Source organism: Molossus molossus, unplaced genomic scaffold (genome assembly GCF_014108415.1).
Source record: "Molossus molossus isolate mMolMol1 unplaced genomic scaffold, mMolMol1.p scaffold_m16_p_13, whole genome shotgun sequence".
In the NCBI taxonomy this organism is placed as follows: Eukaryota; Metazoa; Chordata; class Mammalia; order Chiroptera; family Molossidae; genus Molossus; species Molossus molossus.
In genome coordinates this window covers 92,063,234-92,081,814 of record NW_023425348.1, presented here as the reverse complement: position 1 = coordinate 92,081,814, position 18,581 = coordinate 92,063,234, and the positions used below count along the sequence as shown (strand labels likewise).

The 18,581-nt window shown below is 51.5% G+C and overlaps 1 protein-coding gene across 2 annotated transcripts; it reads right to left on the bottom strand.

Moving 5' to 3' along the window:
• Positions 1–1,745: 1,745 nt before the first annotated feature.
• Positions 1,746–11,594, bottom strand: PELI3 (pellino E3 ubiquitin protein ligase family member 3). Of its 2 annotated transcripts, XM_036259866.1 has the most exons (8): positions 11,477–11,594; positions 10,182–10,334; positions 9,581–9,652; positions 6,423–6,552; positions 5,736–5,837; positions 4,567–4,761; positions 4,066–4,254; positions 1,746–2,758 (listed from the first exon to the last, which is right to left on the bottom strand). In XM_036259866.1, exons 2-8 carry the CDS (start codon positions 10,331–10,333, stop codon positions 2,189–2,191), a joined length of 1,410 nt encoding a protein of 469 aa, XP_036115759.1. In that variant the 5' UTR covers position 10,334; positions 11,477–11,594; the 3' UTR covers positions 1,746–2,188. The 2 variants fall into 2 exon arrangements, with proteins under 2 accessions (XP_036115759.1, XP_036115760.1); XM_036259867.1 differs by lacking the exon at positions 9,581–9,652.
• Positions 11,595–18,581: the final 6,987 nt, after the last annotated feature.

Genomic DNA, 18,581 nt, shown 5'->3' with positions numbered 1-18,581 from the left:
GTGTCCTCCATAATTCACAACCACCTGGAGAGGGGACTTTTATTCCATTTAACAGCTGAGGAAACGGAGACTCCAAGAGCTGGAAAGGGGCAGAGCTGGGCCAAGACCAGGGCTGTCTGACCCCCTCCACTGTCACTTCTGAGTTCTCCCTGGGGTTGTGCCTGTGCCCTTTGCTTATCTCTCTTCCAGAGTCTATGACTCTCTGCTAAAAATGGGACCACAATGGTCCTATCTGGGTCCCAACAGGGTCAAAAGAGAAAATCATTGGGAAGAGTTGGAGTCCTAGTGCTGTGTATTTGTGTGTGTAGGAGTTGCCATGCTCCCACCCCAGCATGCCCAGCTGGGCTCCCCTACTGTGGCAGTATGATGTTCTGGAAGCAAGACTGATCACACCACCACCACTCATGGGAATCCTCTGTCCTTTCAATAGCCCCAGGTCTGGTCTCTGTGGCTCCAACTGGCCGTGGGGCAGGTCCCTCCCCTAGGAATCTGTACACCCTGGGGCAGCCGTCTGCCACTGGGGATGAGGCCCAGGTCAGGCTTGTATTCAAAGCCTCTGCTTCAGATTTGTGTATCTCCAAAACCTCTGTCTACCTGTCTTCCTAGCTTGCTCCCCCTAGGAATGGTCTGGGGGCAAACTGAGCAGCACCCCGAGCTTGCCTTGGCTCTCAGGGGAGATGACATTTAGCCAAGATAAATAGGGATCCAGTTCAGACTTGGCCTCTATGGCAACCAAAGCCCAACAGGCCCCAGCCCAATGTCCCCACCCCTCAGTCCTCTTTTCGGCCCCCTCCACACCCAGCTCATTGGTCTTCAAGCATTTCTCTTGCTGCCTCTGTGCCCATGCTGTTCCCCTTACCTGGGCTGCCCTCCCAACTCCTTCACCTAGTCCAAGGAAAGCAGCACAGGGTAATGGAGAAGAGGGCACTCTGAGGCCAGGCAGGCAGCCATGGGTACGAATCTGACTTAGCCACTTTCTAGCAGTGGGACATGGAGCATGTGCCTTAATCTCCCCATAACAGAAATGGTAACACCTCCCTCCCTGGGTTCCTGTGTAGATTCAGTAACCAAACCTCTGAGAAGCAGAGCCTGGTGCCTGGTGCGTGCTCAGTGAACGAGTTATTATTATTAGCACAGTGCGGGCACAAAGTGGGCATTTGGGAATGGTAGCCCTTGAACACAGCCAACACTCTGGAACTGAGTCCTCTCTCCTCCCTCGGCTCCTGACTGGTCCGCAAATGAGGTTCCAAATCCTCCATCCAGCATCTTCCCTGTCAGCACAGCCCCAACCTCTTGCTCCAGCCCCCTTCCTGCCCTCCTGCAGCCCCTGCTCCCACCACTCTGAATCCCACTCTTACTTCAGAGCCCGTGCTCTGCTCTCCTTTCTGCCTCTAGCACCCTCCCCTTCCTGTGGGGATCCCCAGCCACCTCCTCTGTGACCTTCCCTCACTTTTCCATCTGCTAGTGAGACCTGTGCCACAGCCCCTGGCAATTCTCTGATCCAGTTCTCTTCCAGTGACAGGAAGGCATGCTGTCACTGGGTAATTTGGTCTGTCGTCCACTTGACTGTGAACTCCACCAGGCAGGGAACCGGGTCTGATTGTCTCTGTGTCCCCAGAACCCACCTGGCATGGAGTCCAGCCCACAGTGGGTATCAGCAGATGCTGGTCCCCGCCTGCCACCCACCTGTATGTAACTCACTTAGGGGCTGGAGGCACTGCACACATGCAGGGCACGTGGGATTGGTGAGGGCAGCTGAGCAGCAAGGTTTATAGAGGACCCAGGGCAGCAGCAGGGTGAATATCTGAGGCTGGGTCGGCAGGCTCAGGGCACAGCCAGCCTAAACTGGGGGTCAGGGGCCCAGGGCCCCTTCACTCCCCCAGGGGCACAGTGTAGGCGGCATGATGTGGGACACCCCAGGAAGGGCCAGGGATGGGAGTGAACTTCCTTCCATCAGGCCAGGACAGAGCTGATGCTGAGGACCCCATCATTTCGACTGGAGTAGGGTTCTCAGAGACACCTTCAGGGGCCAGAGTTCAAAGGGGAGGGACACAGCCCATCCAATGCGTCCGTCTGGTGTGGCTACGTGCCAGCAGGTAGAGTCCCACATGCAGAGCTCCCTCTTGGCTGCAGAAGGTGGGGGACCTGGGTGGGCAGGCGGGTGCAGCAGCAGGGGGCCCTGGAGAGCCTAGTCCAGTGGCCCCTGGAAAATGAGGCGGACGCAGCCATGCTCGCCGGTGAGCCAGGCCCCACAAAAGGGGCAGGCGGCATGGAAAGCGTGGGTGCCATGGGGCAGTGGTGTCTGGGCCCAGTAGCGGGCAGTCTTCTCAGAGCAGACGTGGCCGCAGGGTGCAAAGGCATGGCTGGGTGGTCCGGGGTCCAGGCAGAGGCCAGCCTCCTGGCCAAGCCACAGGGGCACATAGGGCCCCACAAGACGGCAGAGAGGACACTCGCGCTCCTGGGGACCCCGCTCTCGCCGACAGCCCCAGCCGTGGTAGCCGTGGACATGGCCACAACGAACGTAGACCCAGGGCTGCTGCTTGTCAGGTGCTGTGCGGCCACGGGCAGGACTGGGGAAGGCCAGAGTGCTGAGGCCCACAGGGCACTGGGGCCGCGCTGCGTTGGCCTCCTGCCGCTGGGCCTCCAGCTGCTTCAGTGTGGGTGCCCGCAGCAGCCCCGCTGGCGTGCGCCACAGCAGTGTGGCTCCGCACAGGTCAATGAGGGAGCCATCCTGTAGCACGTTGGACTCGTTTTCCACCTGCCAGGAGAGCAGAAGGGCCTTACTACCCAACAGGCCCCCAAGCCCCTACCGCTGGGCAAACATCTCCCCAGCCTAGCCACCCATCCATCCCACTGAACCTTCCTGGAGAGGGCACCCTGGACAGTCAGAGAAGGCTGGGGCAGAACAGGGGACTGGGACAGAGAAGGGGAGGGTTGGGGCAGAGGAGCAGGGAGGACCAAGAAGCCATGTGGGAGGGCCAGCAGGTGCTCCTAGGCACACAGGGTCCCTCACTCTCCGCAGAGCATGGGCCTGGATTACCTCATCCATCAAATCAGGGGGTCTGGACCCAGAGTTTTTCTAAAATGTTTCCCCAGGCTCTCCCCTTAATGGCTGAGACAGGAAACTCTGCTATCTGAAACACTGAGGACTAAGCCCAAAGCAGCTGTCCCAAGGGCTGTGGTTAAAGCACCGACTCTGGAGCTAGACTGCTCGGGTGTGAATTCTGGCCTCATTGTTTACTAAATCTGTATCCCTGGTTGAGTAACTCAACCTCTCTGGGTCTTAATTTCCTTATCCTCCAGATGGATTCTACTTTCCAGTATGTTAAGTGGTTCTCTTGAGTCAGTCAATGTAAACTTGGAATGTGCCTAAAACTTAGTGTATGCTAGTGAAACATTCACGTGCGTAATTTAAAAATGTTTCCCCAAATCTCCCTGTAGAACTGGTGCTCTGGAAAGATAAGCCATGTTTTTCCTTGAGGTTTTGCATTTCCTTGCCTGACACATTCATACCCAGAATGAACTTGGTCACGTGACCTCTGGCAAGCTCCTACCTCTGTCTAGGACCCTCTCCCAATTCCCAACGTTAGTTTTCTATCTGTACCACCTGCAGCACTCACTGTCACCTGGGTCAGAACTACTCCACGGGCTCTTTCCTGCTGGGAGAGGATAATAAAGCTAAACTCGTCTGAATGTGACAGGCCCGTTACAAACTGTCAACACTGTAGGCTATAAACTGCTCACACAGGGCCAAGTGTCACCCTCATAAGAGGGTGTGATTTTTTTCAGCTGCTGGCATCTTCGAAGCCACTTGGTACTGCATGGTGTGTCTGTGTGTGCTCCACTTCCTATCACCCCACGGACCTCCAACAGGAGCAATACATGGGAAGCTAGTTTGGTCCCCTCTGTGCAGCAAGTGGCATGTACCCCCAAATGGAAGCTGTTGGGGCTCCCTTGTGCAGGAGGACTAGAGATCTCTCCTGGCTTGGGCAGGGAGACAAGCAGATTCAGAGGTCCCAGGAAGGATGACTGCATGGGGAGGCAGGGATGGGGCAGACCACCTACCAGCTTCCCCCGCTGCTGTGCCGAGCGGCTGTCCCTCAGAGTATAGACGTTCCCACAGACCGAGATCTCCCGCCAGACACCTGGGGCTGAGTCCTCAGAGAAGCCGCCCGCTGGGTGCATCACCAGGACCCCATTGGTGGTTAAGCCGTCCATCAGGCCGTCGGGAGTCCGCCATTTGGCTGCCCGCTCCTGGGACCACATGTGGGATCAGACCACACCCCTAAGTGGCCCCTAGCAGGTCATGAGCCAGGGGGGCTGTCCCTATCCTCAAGGTCAGAGGTGGCCTAGAGAGGACTAAAGTTGGCGCTGCCTGACCTCGGGCATCATCTGACCTCTCCAAACCTCACTTTGCTCATTTGTTAAGTGGGGTACTAATCCCTGCAGAGGTCATAGTTATGATTACTGTGGTCAGGTCCATCATCCCAGGGTGCTGCCCCTCCCCAGCCTACCCCTCAGCTTACTCTCAGATAAAGCGCTGGTCCCTGCCTAGGGCTCACTCACTCCAAGGAAGATGTTGCTGGAGGCATCAAAGCCAGCGGCATAAATGCGGGCAGTATAGGGCGGCCGTCGGTCACACAGGATACGGCAGGCATAGCGGGAGATGGTGCTCTGGGCAGAAGGCCCTTCAGCTGCCCCTCCTCCAGGGGACGTGTCTGTTACCACAAAGTCGATCATGTTCTCCGTGGAGCGGCCAATCTGTAAGAAGGGGAAGGCAAGAACAGGGATGCTGTGTGTCCAGGACAATCCCGCGGGCTTCCCACCCCAGAGTTCCGCAGCTGCTCCGCATGTAGAATGTAGAGTCATCAAACAACGAGGGGTAGCACCATCCCAAGTCCCCAGGGGGCTGCAAGTCCAATTGTTGAGGTCTGGGCCTTCTTCCAAATCTCCCCCAAAGTCCGGGGAGCACCCCACTCAATAAAAACCAGTAGATTTGCTGATTGAACAGTGAAAGGGTGGTACCTGCGGCCTGGGAGTGCTCACATCCTGGCAGCAAATGAATTTTTAGCAAGTGTTTACTATATGCCAGGCACCATGCTAAGCATTTTATATGCATTATCTCAGTTAATCTTCCCAACAACTCCATGCACAGGTACTAACGTGGGCCCTGCCTGAGTGATGAGATAACTAAGGCCTGGAGAGGTTAGGTGACTCTTGCCCAAAGTCACCACGCTAGTAAGCAATGGAGCTGGGATCTGAACCCCTAAACTGCATGCCCTCCCACAGCTGGAGAGTCCTGTCTTGGGTTTGACTCTTTTTTTCTTTCCTTTATTGATTTCAGAGAAAGAGAAAGGGAGAGGGAGAGGGAGATAGAAACATTGATGAGAGAGACCATCGATTGGCCACCTCCTATATGCCCTCCACTGGGGATCTGGCCCACAACCTGGGCATGTGCCCTGACTGGGAATCGAACTGGTGACATCTTGGTGCATGGGTCAACACTCAACCACTGAGCTACACTGGCTGGGCAGGTTTGACTCTTGATACAGCTACTACTTGCTATGTGACCCTCACTGGATGTTCTGCTTCCTCATCTGAAGAGTGGTTGACAGCACTAAGGGCCCCAAAGCACCTTCCCCATGGCCTTAGGTCCTCCAGTCTCACCCTGGAAGGTGTGTAGAGACAAGCATTATGGCTGCAATCAGGAGGCCTATGGAGGGGCCCGAGCATACCTGGAACATGTCTGTGTCACTGTCATGTGTGTACTCGACTATGACCGAGTGGCTCCGGGACAGTGTGTACGAGATGCTATGCTGGCCCCGGTTACTCAGTGCCTGGTGGGGAGAAAGGAGAAGTTACTTCCCAAGGCATGTGGCCATGAGAAGTACGAGCCTTTGAGCTAGAAGCTGGAGCCCAAGGCCAGCGGCCACTCCCGGGGAAAGTGTCCACGCTTCGCAGAAGGTGCACTGTGCAGCTGGCACTTCACACAGGTTATCTGATTTGCTCCATCCAGCCACCCCAACAGAGGCATGGTTATCACTGTCATTTTACAGCTGAGGGAGTGGCAGCTTCGAGAGAAGAAACTGGCCTAAAGTCACAGAGCTGGAGACAGCAAAGCCTCAATTCTAACCCAAAGGCTTTTCCTTTGCTGTTGCTGTGTGATTGTCACATTCCCTCTCTGAGCCCTGGCTGACTCTAAAATGATGCTGATCATTTCTGTCCAATGTATGGGGGCTGGTGATCAAGGAAATGCTTTGCAAACTGTAAAGGACTGCACACTGCAAAGGCTCTCCTATCAACACCATTTCTCTGGCAGCCCACTAGGCAATGAATGAAGATACAATGGGCTCCCCGACTCCAGTGGGGCTTGGGCAGGGAGGGTAGGACCAGCCCGGGGTTTGCTGGGACAAGCTGCTTGCCTTGGAGACGAGCGGTGTGGAGATATGGTGCATGACGTCTGGCTTTACTCCGTTGGCATGTGGCCGGCGGCTCAGTGCCAGACGGCTTCGCCGGCGGCCCTTGTCACCGTTTGACAGACACCCATTGTAGCTGTGGATATGGGGAGTTAAGAAAAGGTTGCAGGGAGAGAGAGAAAAAGTGAGCCCTTGAGAGACTGGGAGGAACTGCCAACTTCTGGGCAGATCCTACCTTGATAAACAAGCCCTAGAACCACCCAAAACCAGAAGACCCTACTGTATCAAATTGGTGCCTTTGGGGAGCAGGCTGGGTCAGGACATCTTCAACAGGCCTTTCATTCAGTTAGCCAGTGATTCCTGGACCCCTGAGCCATGCCTGGCCACATGCTGGGCACTGAGGTGGCATAGGTGATGCACCACAGGTTAGTTCTGTGCCCTAGTCATGGGGGAGGGGAGTCCTCAGCTTTTCAAGGAACCTGGGTACCACCTGCCATGACGCAGGCAAAAGTCAAGTGCATGACAGGCCCAGAGGCAGGAGAAAGAAATTCTGGCCCCAGGATCAGGTTTGTAGGGAGGGAACACCTCTACTGGGCCTTGAAGAACTGGAAAGGAGTCACTGTTAGCAAACTGCTTTTATTATACCACGAATACTACTGGAAACCAGAATGAAAGAAAAGAATAGACCCACAATGCCATGACCTCCATAGATCCATTCGCATCAAATTTCTACCTTCCTTTCCAGCTCTTGTCCAGAGGGAATGATGTGGAAGGCAAAGATGGGGTGAGTCAGCCTTGATTGCTGCCATGTACTGGAATCTCCCGTGTTTCTGGTGCTTCACGTCATTAATTACCTAATGGAACCTGTGCAATGTCCTGCCAGGCAAGTGTCTTTCTTCCCATTTTATGAATAAGGAAAATTGAGGCTCAGGGAGGTAAAATGACTTGCCTGAGGTCCCAGGCAAATAAATGAAAAATCTAGATTTGAACTCGGGTCTATCTGACTCCAGTCTCTCTTGCAAAAGCCCTTTTAGAGGGAAGGCTCACCCTGAGCAATGGCCCCAAGCTGGCAGAGTTTGATGAAATCAGAGAGTGGTGACTCGGGTGGTGAAGTGCACTAGGAGAAGCTGAGGTTGGTGGAAGGGTCCAGAAAACCCTTTATTCTGTAAGCAGTGGGGAGCAACAGAGGGTTGACAGGATGAAGAGCTGCCACATACAGCCAAGGACCACTTGATCAGAATCTTCTGGTGAGCTTGTATTTTGAATTTTAGAGGATGTTTATTAAAGCTGGGGACAATGATACAAGGAAGATCTAGGGAAATGAACCTAGGCTGGTATGCTTTGGCTCACTAAGAAGCCAGAGAAAAGGGGACCTTAGGTACAGGTTCAGGTGGTCTGCCTGGAACAAACTGCCGCTGCCCATTGCTGCCCTGGTTGCAAGCCTCCTGGGGATCCTTGGAGTTTAGGAGATGCTTGTCTGTGGGGAAGGAAGGGGTGCTACACAGGCATGCTCCTGGGGGATAGGGCGTGTCCTGGTGAGCTTGTTAAAATACAGATTCCTTGGCCCCACCCACGGAGATTCTGATTTTGTAGTTTGGGGTAGGACAGTCACTGGGTATTTTCTTTTAATAAATATGTTTTTATTACTGATTTTAGAGAGAGAGGAAGGGAGAGGGAGGGAGAGAAACAGGATTGAACCCAAAACCCAGGCACATGCCCTGCTGGGGAATCAAACTGGTACCTCTCTGTGCATGTGACGACGCTCAACCAACTGAGTCACACCGGCTGGGCTCACTGGATGGTTTCAGTATGCTCTCCAGGTGGCTCTGATATACAGCCAGTGTGGGCTTCACTGTTCTGCAGAGAACCACCCGCTGTCAAGAGGGCCTGACCCCTAGGTCTGCACTCTCCCCTATCAGTGAACTCTCTCTCATCTGCAAAGCCTGCTCTGCCTTTGGGACAACAAGCAGCTGCTGTTCTAAATGCAAGCACCCCTGAGAAGGACATCACTCTTACCCTTGTAAGTTCTTTCCACATATGGGGGTGGGGCAGTTCAGGACACAGGCCGGGGCTCAGAAGGGCCTGGCTGAAATCCTGGCTTGTCCATTTATCATGTGACCTCTGTAAAATGGGGCTAATTTATCAGGACCTACCTCATGGGTTCATTGTGAAAACTAAACAAGATAAAGCATTTAAAAATGCTTGGCACAGGCCAGCCAGTGTGGCTCAGTGAATTGAGGGTCCTCCCATGGACTGAGAGGTCCTGGTTCGATTCCCAGTCAGGGCACATGCCCAGATTACAGGCTCAATCCCCAGTAGGGGGCATGCAGGAGGCATCCAATCGATGTCTCTCTCACATCGGTGTTTCTATTTCTCTCTCCCTTCCTCTCTCTCTAAAAAATCAATAAAAACATATTTTAAAAAATGCCTGGCACAGAGTTTGGTGCATATACAGTATACAGCAAGCCCTTGATAAATGTTAGCTATTATTATTGTTGTTGTTGTTGTTATTATTTGTTAATCCTCACCTGAGGATAACTTTCCATTCTTTTTTTTTTTAGACAGAGTGGAAGAGAGGGAGGGAGGAGGGAGAATGAAGGCGGAAGGGACAGAGAGAGAGAGAGACAGAGAAAGAAACATCGATATGAGAGGGACACAGATTGGTTGCTTCCCCTATGCACCCCGACCAAGGCCAGGGGATTGAACCTGCAACCCAGATATGTGCCCTTGGAATCAAACCCGTGACCCTTCAGTGCACCAGCTAAAGCTCTAACCATTGAGAAACACTGACCAGGGCTTTTTTTTTTAAGCACATGGCATGTGCATGTCAACAAACAGTAGCCATTATTATTTCTACAAAATCATCATAATGATAATATAGCTTCTCAGATATTTTCTTCAGGGCAGATGGCAGAGAGAAAGGCCAAAAGGAAGTTTATGCATGGGGGAGGAAGAAGAATCTGTGCCTCAGGGAAGAGCAAAGTGGGTGTTGCAGGGATCCTGGTCAGGCAGAGACCAAGAAGTCTACCCAGCCACCAACTCACATCACTTCCTCTCTCCTGGCCTCAGTTTTCTATAGCATGAAACTCAGCTGTGGCTTAGTGAAAGTGCACTAGACCTAGAGTAAGAAAGACCTGGGTCCAAATCCCAGCCCTGCCACTTACCAGCTGTGTGCCCTTGGACCAGTCACTTCCCCTCTCTGAGCCTCGGTTTCCTCACCTCCTTCCTCACAGCATCTTTGTGAAGATTGAAATGAAATAATGTCCATGAACGGGCTTGGCACAGGCCTGCCTCCCAGAACACTTTATATGTGCCAAGCACTGTTCTACGTGCTTTTACAGAAATCACCTCATTCATTCCTTCCAACAACCTTCTGAGGTATTATCATCATCCCTATTTGTAAAAGGGGAAAACAGAGGCACAGGGAAGTAAACTCACAGAGGCAGGATTTGAACCAAGCAATTTTGTTGAAGGACCAGAGTTCTTTGCCCCAAACTACACACACACACTAAGTGTTTTATGAAAGCCAGCAGTGTTACTTTTTTTCTGATCAGAAACTTAGGTGGGCAGTTAAGAGTTGTCCACGTAATTCATGAAAAATAGGAAGCTAAAATAACAATTATGAATTAAGGTGGGTTTGGTCAACGCTGTCTCTCAGCTGGGAAGGTGAGGAGGGACAAATAGCAGAAGGTCATAGATAAGGAGAACAGGGGCCCTTAATTTGGTTGCCTGGTATCCCACCCCTCCTGGACCAGGGACGCTCACCCAAGGACGATGAGTTCGCCATACTTGATGGGCTCCTCGCCTGGCTGTGCATCTTCACCAGGAGAAGAGAGGACGCAAGAGCCCTGGTTCCCAGGGTGCTGGAGGTCAGAGGTTCGGGGGGACCCCACTTCAGGGTTTCCTTCCAGCACCATTCTGGGCAAAATGGGAGAGAAGAAAAAGACTTTTGTAGCTTCTTATCCCATCCCACTCAATGCCAGCTCTGGCCTGCCACAGGGCCACCTAGGCTAAGGCCAGAATGACCTTTCACCGCCTCTGTTGCTATGGCAACCACTTCACCTCTGCCTCTCCTAAACTGCCCTGGGTTGCTGGGATACCAGGGAAGGGAGTTGATAGGTGGGATGGAACCAAGAGAGAGAAGCCACACAGAGGATCAGAAAATTTGGTGGGGCCAGAGGGATGAACCAACTTGGAGTGGTCAAAGGCTTCTTTTTGGCCAGGACCCCAGTTTGGGATGTTCTTGGAAGAGGGGCACCCAGAAGTTGGGGGTCCTAAACTCATCTTAGGCTCAGTTCCTGGGTTTAGCTCTCAGCCCCAGGACCTCCCTTCTGTCAGGTTCTTGGAATCTGTCTGTCTTTAATCTTTCTGCCTCTTTGCAGTCTGGCCTCTGTCTGTCTGTCTGTCTGTCTGTTTTCTCAATGACTCTCTGTCCTCCCCGCCTCTGTCCTTTTTGCCATCTCTCTTTCCACCTTCTTCCCCATCTCTGCCTGTCTGGCCACCTCCACCTCCCTATCCATCTGCCTCAGTCTCCCCATCTTGGCCTCGCCCTGCGGGCAGGCCTCTGGACCCCTCCCGGGTGCGCGCCCCCATCCTCCCTCAGGTGTCTGTCTGCAGTCCCCGGGCTGCCCGGGTCTCTGGAGGCCTGTGGGGGCGGCGCTTCCCCCTCCAGCTCCGGCTGCAGCAGAGCCCATCTCCGCAGGAAGCCTGTTTGGAAAACATCCCCTCGCAGGAGGGGCTGCGCCGGGCAGGCCCGCGCCCCGCGCTTGGGGCAGGCACAATGACGGCCCAGCGCATACGCAGATACACACCCGGCGGCCCCTCCACACAAACACGCGCTTGCACGCACAGTCCCGCACACCCCTAGCCCCGCGAGTAGTGGCAGGACGGGCTCAGAGCCCACCCCGGCCCCGCGACAGCAGGCGCGAGCTCCAAAACAGCCACAGGCGCCCGCCCTCGGACCCACTCACCCAGCCACCCTCAGACACGCAAACACGCCCCCCGCGCCCGCCAGGGCCCGCCCGGCGCAGCCCCCGCCCCCTCCGACCCGGCGGCCTCACCTGGCCGCGCTCCGGGGTCCGCTCGGCGCCGCTCCCTCCGCGCCTCGCCCCTGCTCGGCCCCGGGGCCGCTGCGGCGGGATGGGCCCGGCCCGCGGCGGCTCCGCGCTGCCTCGTCACAGGGACACTAGGGGCCGAGGGAGGGGGACGAGCGCGAACCTCCACGCTCCACCTCCGGTCCGATGCCCCGCCCATCTGGCCCCGCCTTCAAACGAGCCCCGCCTTCACTAGACTCCGCCCCTTGCGGCGAAGCTAAGCCCTAATCATCTGAGCTCCGCTTCTTCTTTGAAGGCCACGCCCCTTCCACTGACTCCGCCCCCGGCACTGGAATCCCCGGCTCACCAGTGTCTCAGGAACTCCGTCGACTACTGTCGCGGGTTCGGCGACTCCCGGGTATCCCAGTTCGGGCACCCCAGATCCCGCCTTCATTTCTGGGGATTTCCTGGGTTCTCCCAGAGACCTGGGCACCCCCACCTCCACCGCAGTCCAGGACCTTCGAGGTGGGCAGGAGGTCCCTTTCTCCACCTTAGGCCGGAGTCTCTCCACCTCCCGCCTCCCACGTGGGGAAGCAGCGGAATTAGAGGGTTGAGCAGGGGCGGGAAGGAGCGGGAGAAGGACTATACTAGAGGAGGCGGAGGAGGGGGTGTGCGTCAGCAAGGAGGCTGCGGAAAGCCGCTGCGTTTGATTTTGAGTCATTTGATTGGAGTCGCAGACCTGTCTTCCAGCCCAGCTCCGCCACTTTCTCTTTGGGTGACTTCTGGCCTGCTCTGGGCCCCCTGGTGTCCAGGAACACTTCCCTCCCGCTAGCCAGCACGCACACATCACTCGATATGTCACAAAAGAGATGGAGACCTTTGAGGATGAGCAACCCCTTCCGGACCTGGGCTTGCAAGGTATCTCATCTATGAGATAAGTACAGGTTCTATCCACTGTACTTGGAGCAAAATAAGCCCTTTAATTGCTGGGAGGCAGACACGATAATCACCCATTTTATGGATGAGAAAACAGATTTACAACTTGACTTGGTCATGGTTATTTTGCTAGAAAGGAGCCAAGAGTGCTTCTCGGCTGTGTGATTCCAAAGTCTGGACTCCTGCCTTCCTTACCTTGTGATAACTAGGAATGGCAGGATGGGGCTCAGAAGTACAGAGCAGGAGAGATCCAGAGATGCATCAGATGAGATCCCTATAGGTCATTACCACTTGGTCTGTTTGGAGCCACAATCAAGAAATGGGGAAGCTCAGAGGATGAACCCTTAACCTGCATTTTTGCACTGAATGTGTGTTCTATTGAGGAAACCAAACAAGGTTGGCCTGCATCATGAAAAATAAGTGAGTTTGCCCACATATTCCTGAGAGGGAGCATCCTTCCCTCACCCCCAACTTGTTGCTTGTGAAGCTCCCAGTCTCTGAGACTACCTGGGCTCCACCACATCCAAACACCCCACTAACTCCTCAACCTAAAAATAGTCCAGGATACCAACTGCTTTACCAACTGTTCTGGGGCTCCATCAGCCAGATGAAATAAGAAAGCCGCCGACAGCAAGTCCTTTAGGGACAAAGACACTCATTAATCAAAAAGAAACTCCCTGAGAGGCCACCACTGAGCAGGCTGGACTGCTGGGCTGCCAGCAGCAGGCAGCTTCCATCCCTGAATACCTACAGTGTGCCCTCTACCATGCCATATGCACATCCGTGTTAGGACACAGGGACACTGGGGCAGTCTCACTCCCCTTTGCACTCCCAGCTTCTGGCACATCGCCTGCAAGAGCAGGCCCTCAATTAACCTGTGCTGAATTATTACTATTAGACACCTCCATTTACAAATGAGAAAAATAGGCTCTTTTAATGTTTTTTTTTTGGTAGAGGGGAGGTAATTGTCCTGGATTACACAGTGAGGCAAGTATGAAGCTGAGGTTTGTCCAGAGTTCCAGGGCTACCACCAACACCAGACTGCAGAGAGGAAAGGCTGAGAGTGATTCCTGCTGTGGTAGAATGCTGGGGTCAGCTGGGTTCAGAGCTGCACAGTGGGCACAGCCAGACCTTAAGGGGCCTCCATGAGTCTGGGATGGGTGTGATCCCAGCCTTGTCCAGATAGGGGAGAAGAAGGGAGAGCTGGGACACCACCAACAGACGCAGATGCTCAAGTTTCAGCCTTGGTTTCTGGCTGTAGGTCCCATACCCTGTGTCAAGGACTCCAGTTTCTTCATGTCTCTAACCTCAGTTTCCTTATTTATAAAATGGGAATAATAATAATATCAACATATAGTGGTATAGAAACTTGCAGTATTCAAAGAGGCAGAAAGGGGGACATCTGTAATACTGCCAATAATAAAACAAATTGCAGTATTGTTCTGAAGTACCTTTGTTCAGCCCCTCCCTTCTCTCCAATTTAGATCTTGAGCCTATTGCTTCAAAAATGGGGGGGTGGGAGGGAAAAAAGAAGAACAAGATACAGCCTTTTTTTTTAACTAAAGTTTTTTATTGATTGGTTTTTAGAGAGAGTGAGTGAGAGAGAGGCTTTGAGGCTAGGCTGGGCTTCGAGGCTACCATCAGTCTTTATTTATTTATTTTTTAAATAATTTTTCTTTATTGATTTTAGAGACAGAGGAAGGGAGAGGGAGAGAGAGAAATCAATGAGAGAGAACATTGACTGGCCGCCTCCTACATACCCCCCGCTGGGCATCAGGCCCACAACCTGGGCATGTGCCCTGACTGGGAATTGAACTGGTTACCTCTTGGTGTGTGGGTCGACGCTCAACCACTAAGCCACACCGGCTGGGCTACCATCAGTCTTTAATGATGTCACACTGTGCTTTGACAAGTCACACGCTTTGTTCTCATGTTGGCAGTGGCAACTTACAATGAGTCTAAAGGGTCTGCGCACCAGACTGGCCTGCAGGGAGCAGCCACTCATTTCAACCCCCCCTGCCCGCAGTTCCTTCTGAATCCCATCCTGGGCCTGTACAGAGAGCAGCAGCTGCCATGGACTGGTTTCATTTAAATGTACACTTGGCCTTGGAGCCAGAGGTTGAAGGGCTCCTGACTCTCGAAGGAGAGGTTGCTGTGAAGTCACTGTCACTCACTGAGGCTGCTCCCTTGGTCCTGCTGGAAGGAGAGATATTGCTTGTGGGCTCTGGCCAGGCAGTTCTGCAAAAATAGTCTGGTTCTCAATCCCAGATGGCAAAAGATGGGCCTCTTCAGAGGAAGAGGAAGACATGGGAGACAAATACAGAAAAAAACACAAACTGGTCACAACGGAAACTGAAGAGCATACAGGGAAGGTCTGCTAACCAAGACGGCAGGTTGACATCACCTAATGGCCACAGCAAAGGGAACACAGAGGGTTCTCTGTAGTTGAGGCTGCCCCTCTGGAGCATGCCATCCTGCCTCACATGTTCAGAAAGTGGGGCTCCTGGCAGGTGTGCCCACAGCCTGGAGCTCTAGTGTAGACATGGCTGTTGGAACTCCTGAGGCAGAAAAATGATCCTTCTTCTGGGGCCACATGGCCAGGAGTACATGGGGGACAGCCTCTTCCCAGAGGCTCAGGCTTCCTTTTGTAAAACAGTGGCACCCAATGACCCCTATGGTTATTGGTTCCTGGACTATGGGCCTAGTAAGATTTGATCCTGAGATAGCATGTAACCTGGGTGCCCTGAACTTAAATCTCATCTCTGACTGAACCTCAGGTTCCCAATGGTTCAAAGCGGGGGTGGGTGGGTGGGGGAGACAGGTCACCTGTTTATCCCTTCCTGCTGAACATTCTAGGTATCTGAGCTGGCCTTTTGTTCCTATGCCTACACTATTCCCACTGTCATCATTTCTTGTGGCTTCCTGATTCCAAACGTGTGTTGCTTGTGCCCGATGCGGGGAGGCTGGGGTGAGACTATAGCTGCCAGCATATAGCGGGTGGCAGTGCCACACAAAAGGTGACATGTTCTCTCTCTCTCTCTCCTCTCTCTCTCTCTCTCTCTCTCTCTCACACACACACACACACACACACACACACACACACACGAAGACCTCAAATACCCTTTCTCTAGCTCCCCTTTTTGTCTGCCAGGTCAAAAACAGAATATGGGCAAAAGACCTGCAATCTTCTGACTCACTTTCCAAGGGGAATCTGGGTAAATTAAATTACTAAATTTTCAAGTCGGGGGCCCCCAGGCAGTCTCTGTAGCCTACTATTCTGGTCTTCCCCACCTTTCTAATGAATGGCTACTTATCATGGAATAGACTGTCTTTAATGAACTGGCCTCTCTTAAGTTTTCAAACAGCTATGCAAAGATTATAAAGGGAATTCAAGATTCTAGATCAGAGGTCAGCAAGCTTTTTCTGTAACAGCCAGAGAGTAAATGGCTCATGGTTTCTGTTGAAACTCCAAGTCTCCCCTCATAGTTTGACAGCAGTCAGACAATATGTAAACAAATAGGTGTGGCTATATTCTAACAAAACTTTATTTGTGGACACTAAAGTGTGAATTTATATAATTGTCATGCGTTGGTAGGTTCTGAGCAAGGTTAGGCTACATTCCCTGAGGACCAAGGACAAGGCTTTATACTCAGATTGTGGGCAGAGGGGCATGGACTTCACTAAAATAATCCAGCCAGTCACTAAACAAGCAGATAATAATAATAAGCTCTGAAGGGGGAGGGGCCAGTACTGAGTTGCTACAATATATTATCTAAAATCTTCAGTTTCCAACAAAAAGTTATAAGTGATGCAAGAAAATGGGAGAGAATGACCTGTAGACTGGGGGGAAAGCAGGCAGGTACTGTCAGGATGTGGGAATCGGCACCCTCCGGCACTGCTGGTGGGATTGTAAAACAGACAAAGACCTAGAACAGTCTGTCAGTGCCTCAAACAATGAAACATAAAGTTTCCACATAACCCAGCACTTTCACTTCTAGCTGTATCCTAAGAGAAATGAAAACATATGTCTACACAAAGACCTGCACAAATGTTTATAGCTGCATTTTCCATAATAGCTGAAAGGTAGAAACAACCCAAATGTTTATTAATTGTTGAATGGATAAACAAGACGTAATATATCTATACAATGGAATATTATTCAGCCATAAAAAGGAACAAAGTACTGATATATGCTACAACTTTGAAAACATTATGGATGAATCTCAAAAACATTAAGCTAAGTGAAAGAAGTCATTCATAAAAGACCACATATTATATAATTCCATTTATAGGAAATGTCAGAATAGGGAAATCTGTACACAAAACAAACAGAGTGGGCTGGGATGGGTGGCAGAACAAGGGATGAAAGCTAGAAGGTGATGAAACTGTTCCGAAATTCACTGTGCTTATGGTTACATATATCTGTGAAGATACTAAAAATCACCAAACTGTACACTTTAAATGGGTGAATTGTACAATATGTATATTATAAGTCAACATAGCTCTTACTTTTTAAAATATATATTTTAACTGACAGTATTACAGATGTCCCCCATTTTCTCTACTATTGCCCCCCTCCACCCAGCCCCTTTCCCACTCCAGGCCTTCATCACACTATTGTCTATGTCCATGGGCTATGCATATAAGTATATGAGTTCTTTGGTTAATCTCTTCTCATCCCCCTCATTCTAAAAACAGGACACACACACACACACACACACACACACACACAAAAGGAGAAACAATACAGAGCAAAAAAAGCCAAACACATACAATATAATCATACTGTATGAGTCCATTGATACAAAGCTCAGAAATATCCCAAACTAAGCTAAATTTGTTCATGATACACACTTACGTGGTAAAAATAAAAGCAAGGGAATCAATCGCACAAAAATCAGGATGGTGGTTATAATTGGGAAAGAGCTAAATGGAGAGCACTGGGGTGCTGTCCAGGGTGCTGCTCAGCTTCTTGACTGAGAGGTACTCACCTGCGTACTCGTTTTGTAATAGTTTCTTAAGCTGTACTTCCGTGTTGTTGTTTTTTACTCTTTTTTTTTTTTTTATCTTCACATGAGGACACTTTGCATTTTTATCTTCAGATAGAGCGGGAGGGAGAGAAGGAAGAAGAGAAAGAGAGAAACATGGATGTGAGAGAGACACATCAAGTGGTTGCCACCCGCACGACCCCCACTGGGGCCGGGGACAAACTGCAACAGAGGTACATGACCTTAGTGGGAACCGAACCCAGGACTCTCTGGTCCATGAGCCAATGCTCTAACTGCTGAGCCAAACTGGCCAGGGTTGTACATTTGTGTTGTATGAGCTTTCTGTTTATAATATTTTATAATAAGAAGAATGTTAAAAATACAATGAGCTGGTTCAAACAAACCCTCACTCTGCAACTTGAATGGGTAGGGATTTGTTCCAGCTAATAAGTCAGGAGGTAGAAGGGGGTGGTAAAGCTGTACAGCCATGGCCAGAGTGAATGAAGAGGAGACAGAACCAACGGGAGCTGAGGAAGCCAGTAAGAAGCAAAAATCTTGGGAGTGGGTGCTAAAAAGGGTCCCTAGAGCTTCAAATCCTGATAGCCTTCTGGTTTATTCATTTACCCATTCATCAACAACATTATTAAATACCTACTTTGGGGCATCCCAGTGAACCTTAACCCCAAAGATGCACCCCCAGCAATCATGTTTATCTCTGTGACATAATCCCCTGGGCACAGCAAAAAAAAGGGGGCGTGCCAACCTGACCCAGGCTGGGCCAATCACATTCCATCTGTTGGGAATATGGAATGGGGATTCAGAAATAGCCATTTTCTGCCTTGGCTTGGAGAATCATGGAACTCATCTGTGGTGGAAATGGGTTTGTTATGAATAACAAAAGACTCTCCTTTCAACTTTATGACTCTTATCACTTAGGAAATTCCATGTTTTTTAGGAGCTCTGTGCTAGGAAACAAGACAAAGACCAAATATATATACTTCTCTTTATAAATCACAACACCTCAGTGATCAAGGACATCAATGTGACTGGAGTGGAATGAGGGAGGAAAGAGAAGGAGAGGTGGTCAGAAGGGGATGAAGAAGGAGCCAGAACACATCATGCCTTATAGGGCAGGGTAAAGAATTAGGACTTTACTTGGGTTCCAGTGGAAAGTCTTTGGAGTAGGTGAGTGACATGATGACATTGGG

Excerpts from the sequence above, each read along its gene's own strand:
- PELI3 (XM_036259866.1), bottom strand. The coding sequence starts at position 10,333 with ATGGTGCTGGAAGGAAACCCTGAAGTGGGGTCCCCCCGAACCTCTGAC. Across the intron at positions 9,653-10,181 it reads GGCGAACTCATCGTCCTTGG|ATGCTGTGAGGAAGGAGGTG; the intron begins GTGAGCGTCCCT and ends ATCTTCACAAAG. Across the intron at positions 4,762-5,735 it reads GTGACACAGACATGTTCCAG|ATTGGCCGCTCCACGGAGAA; the intron begins GTATGCTCGGGC and ends CCCTTCTTACAG.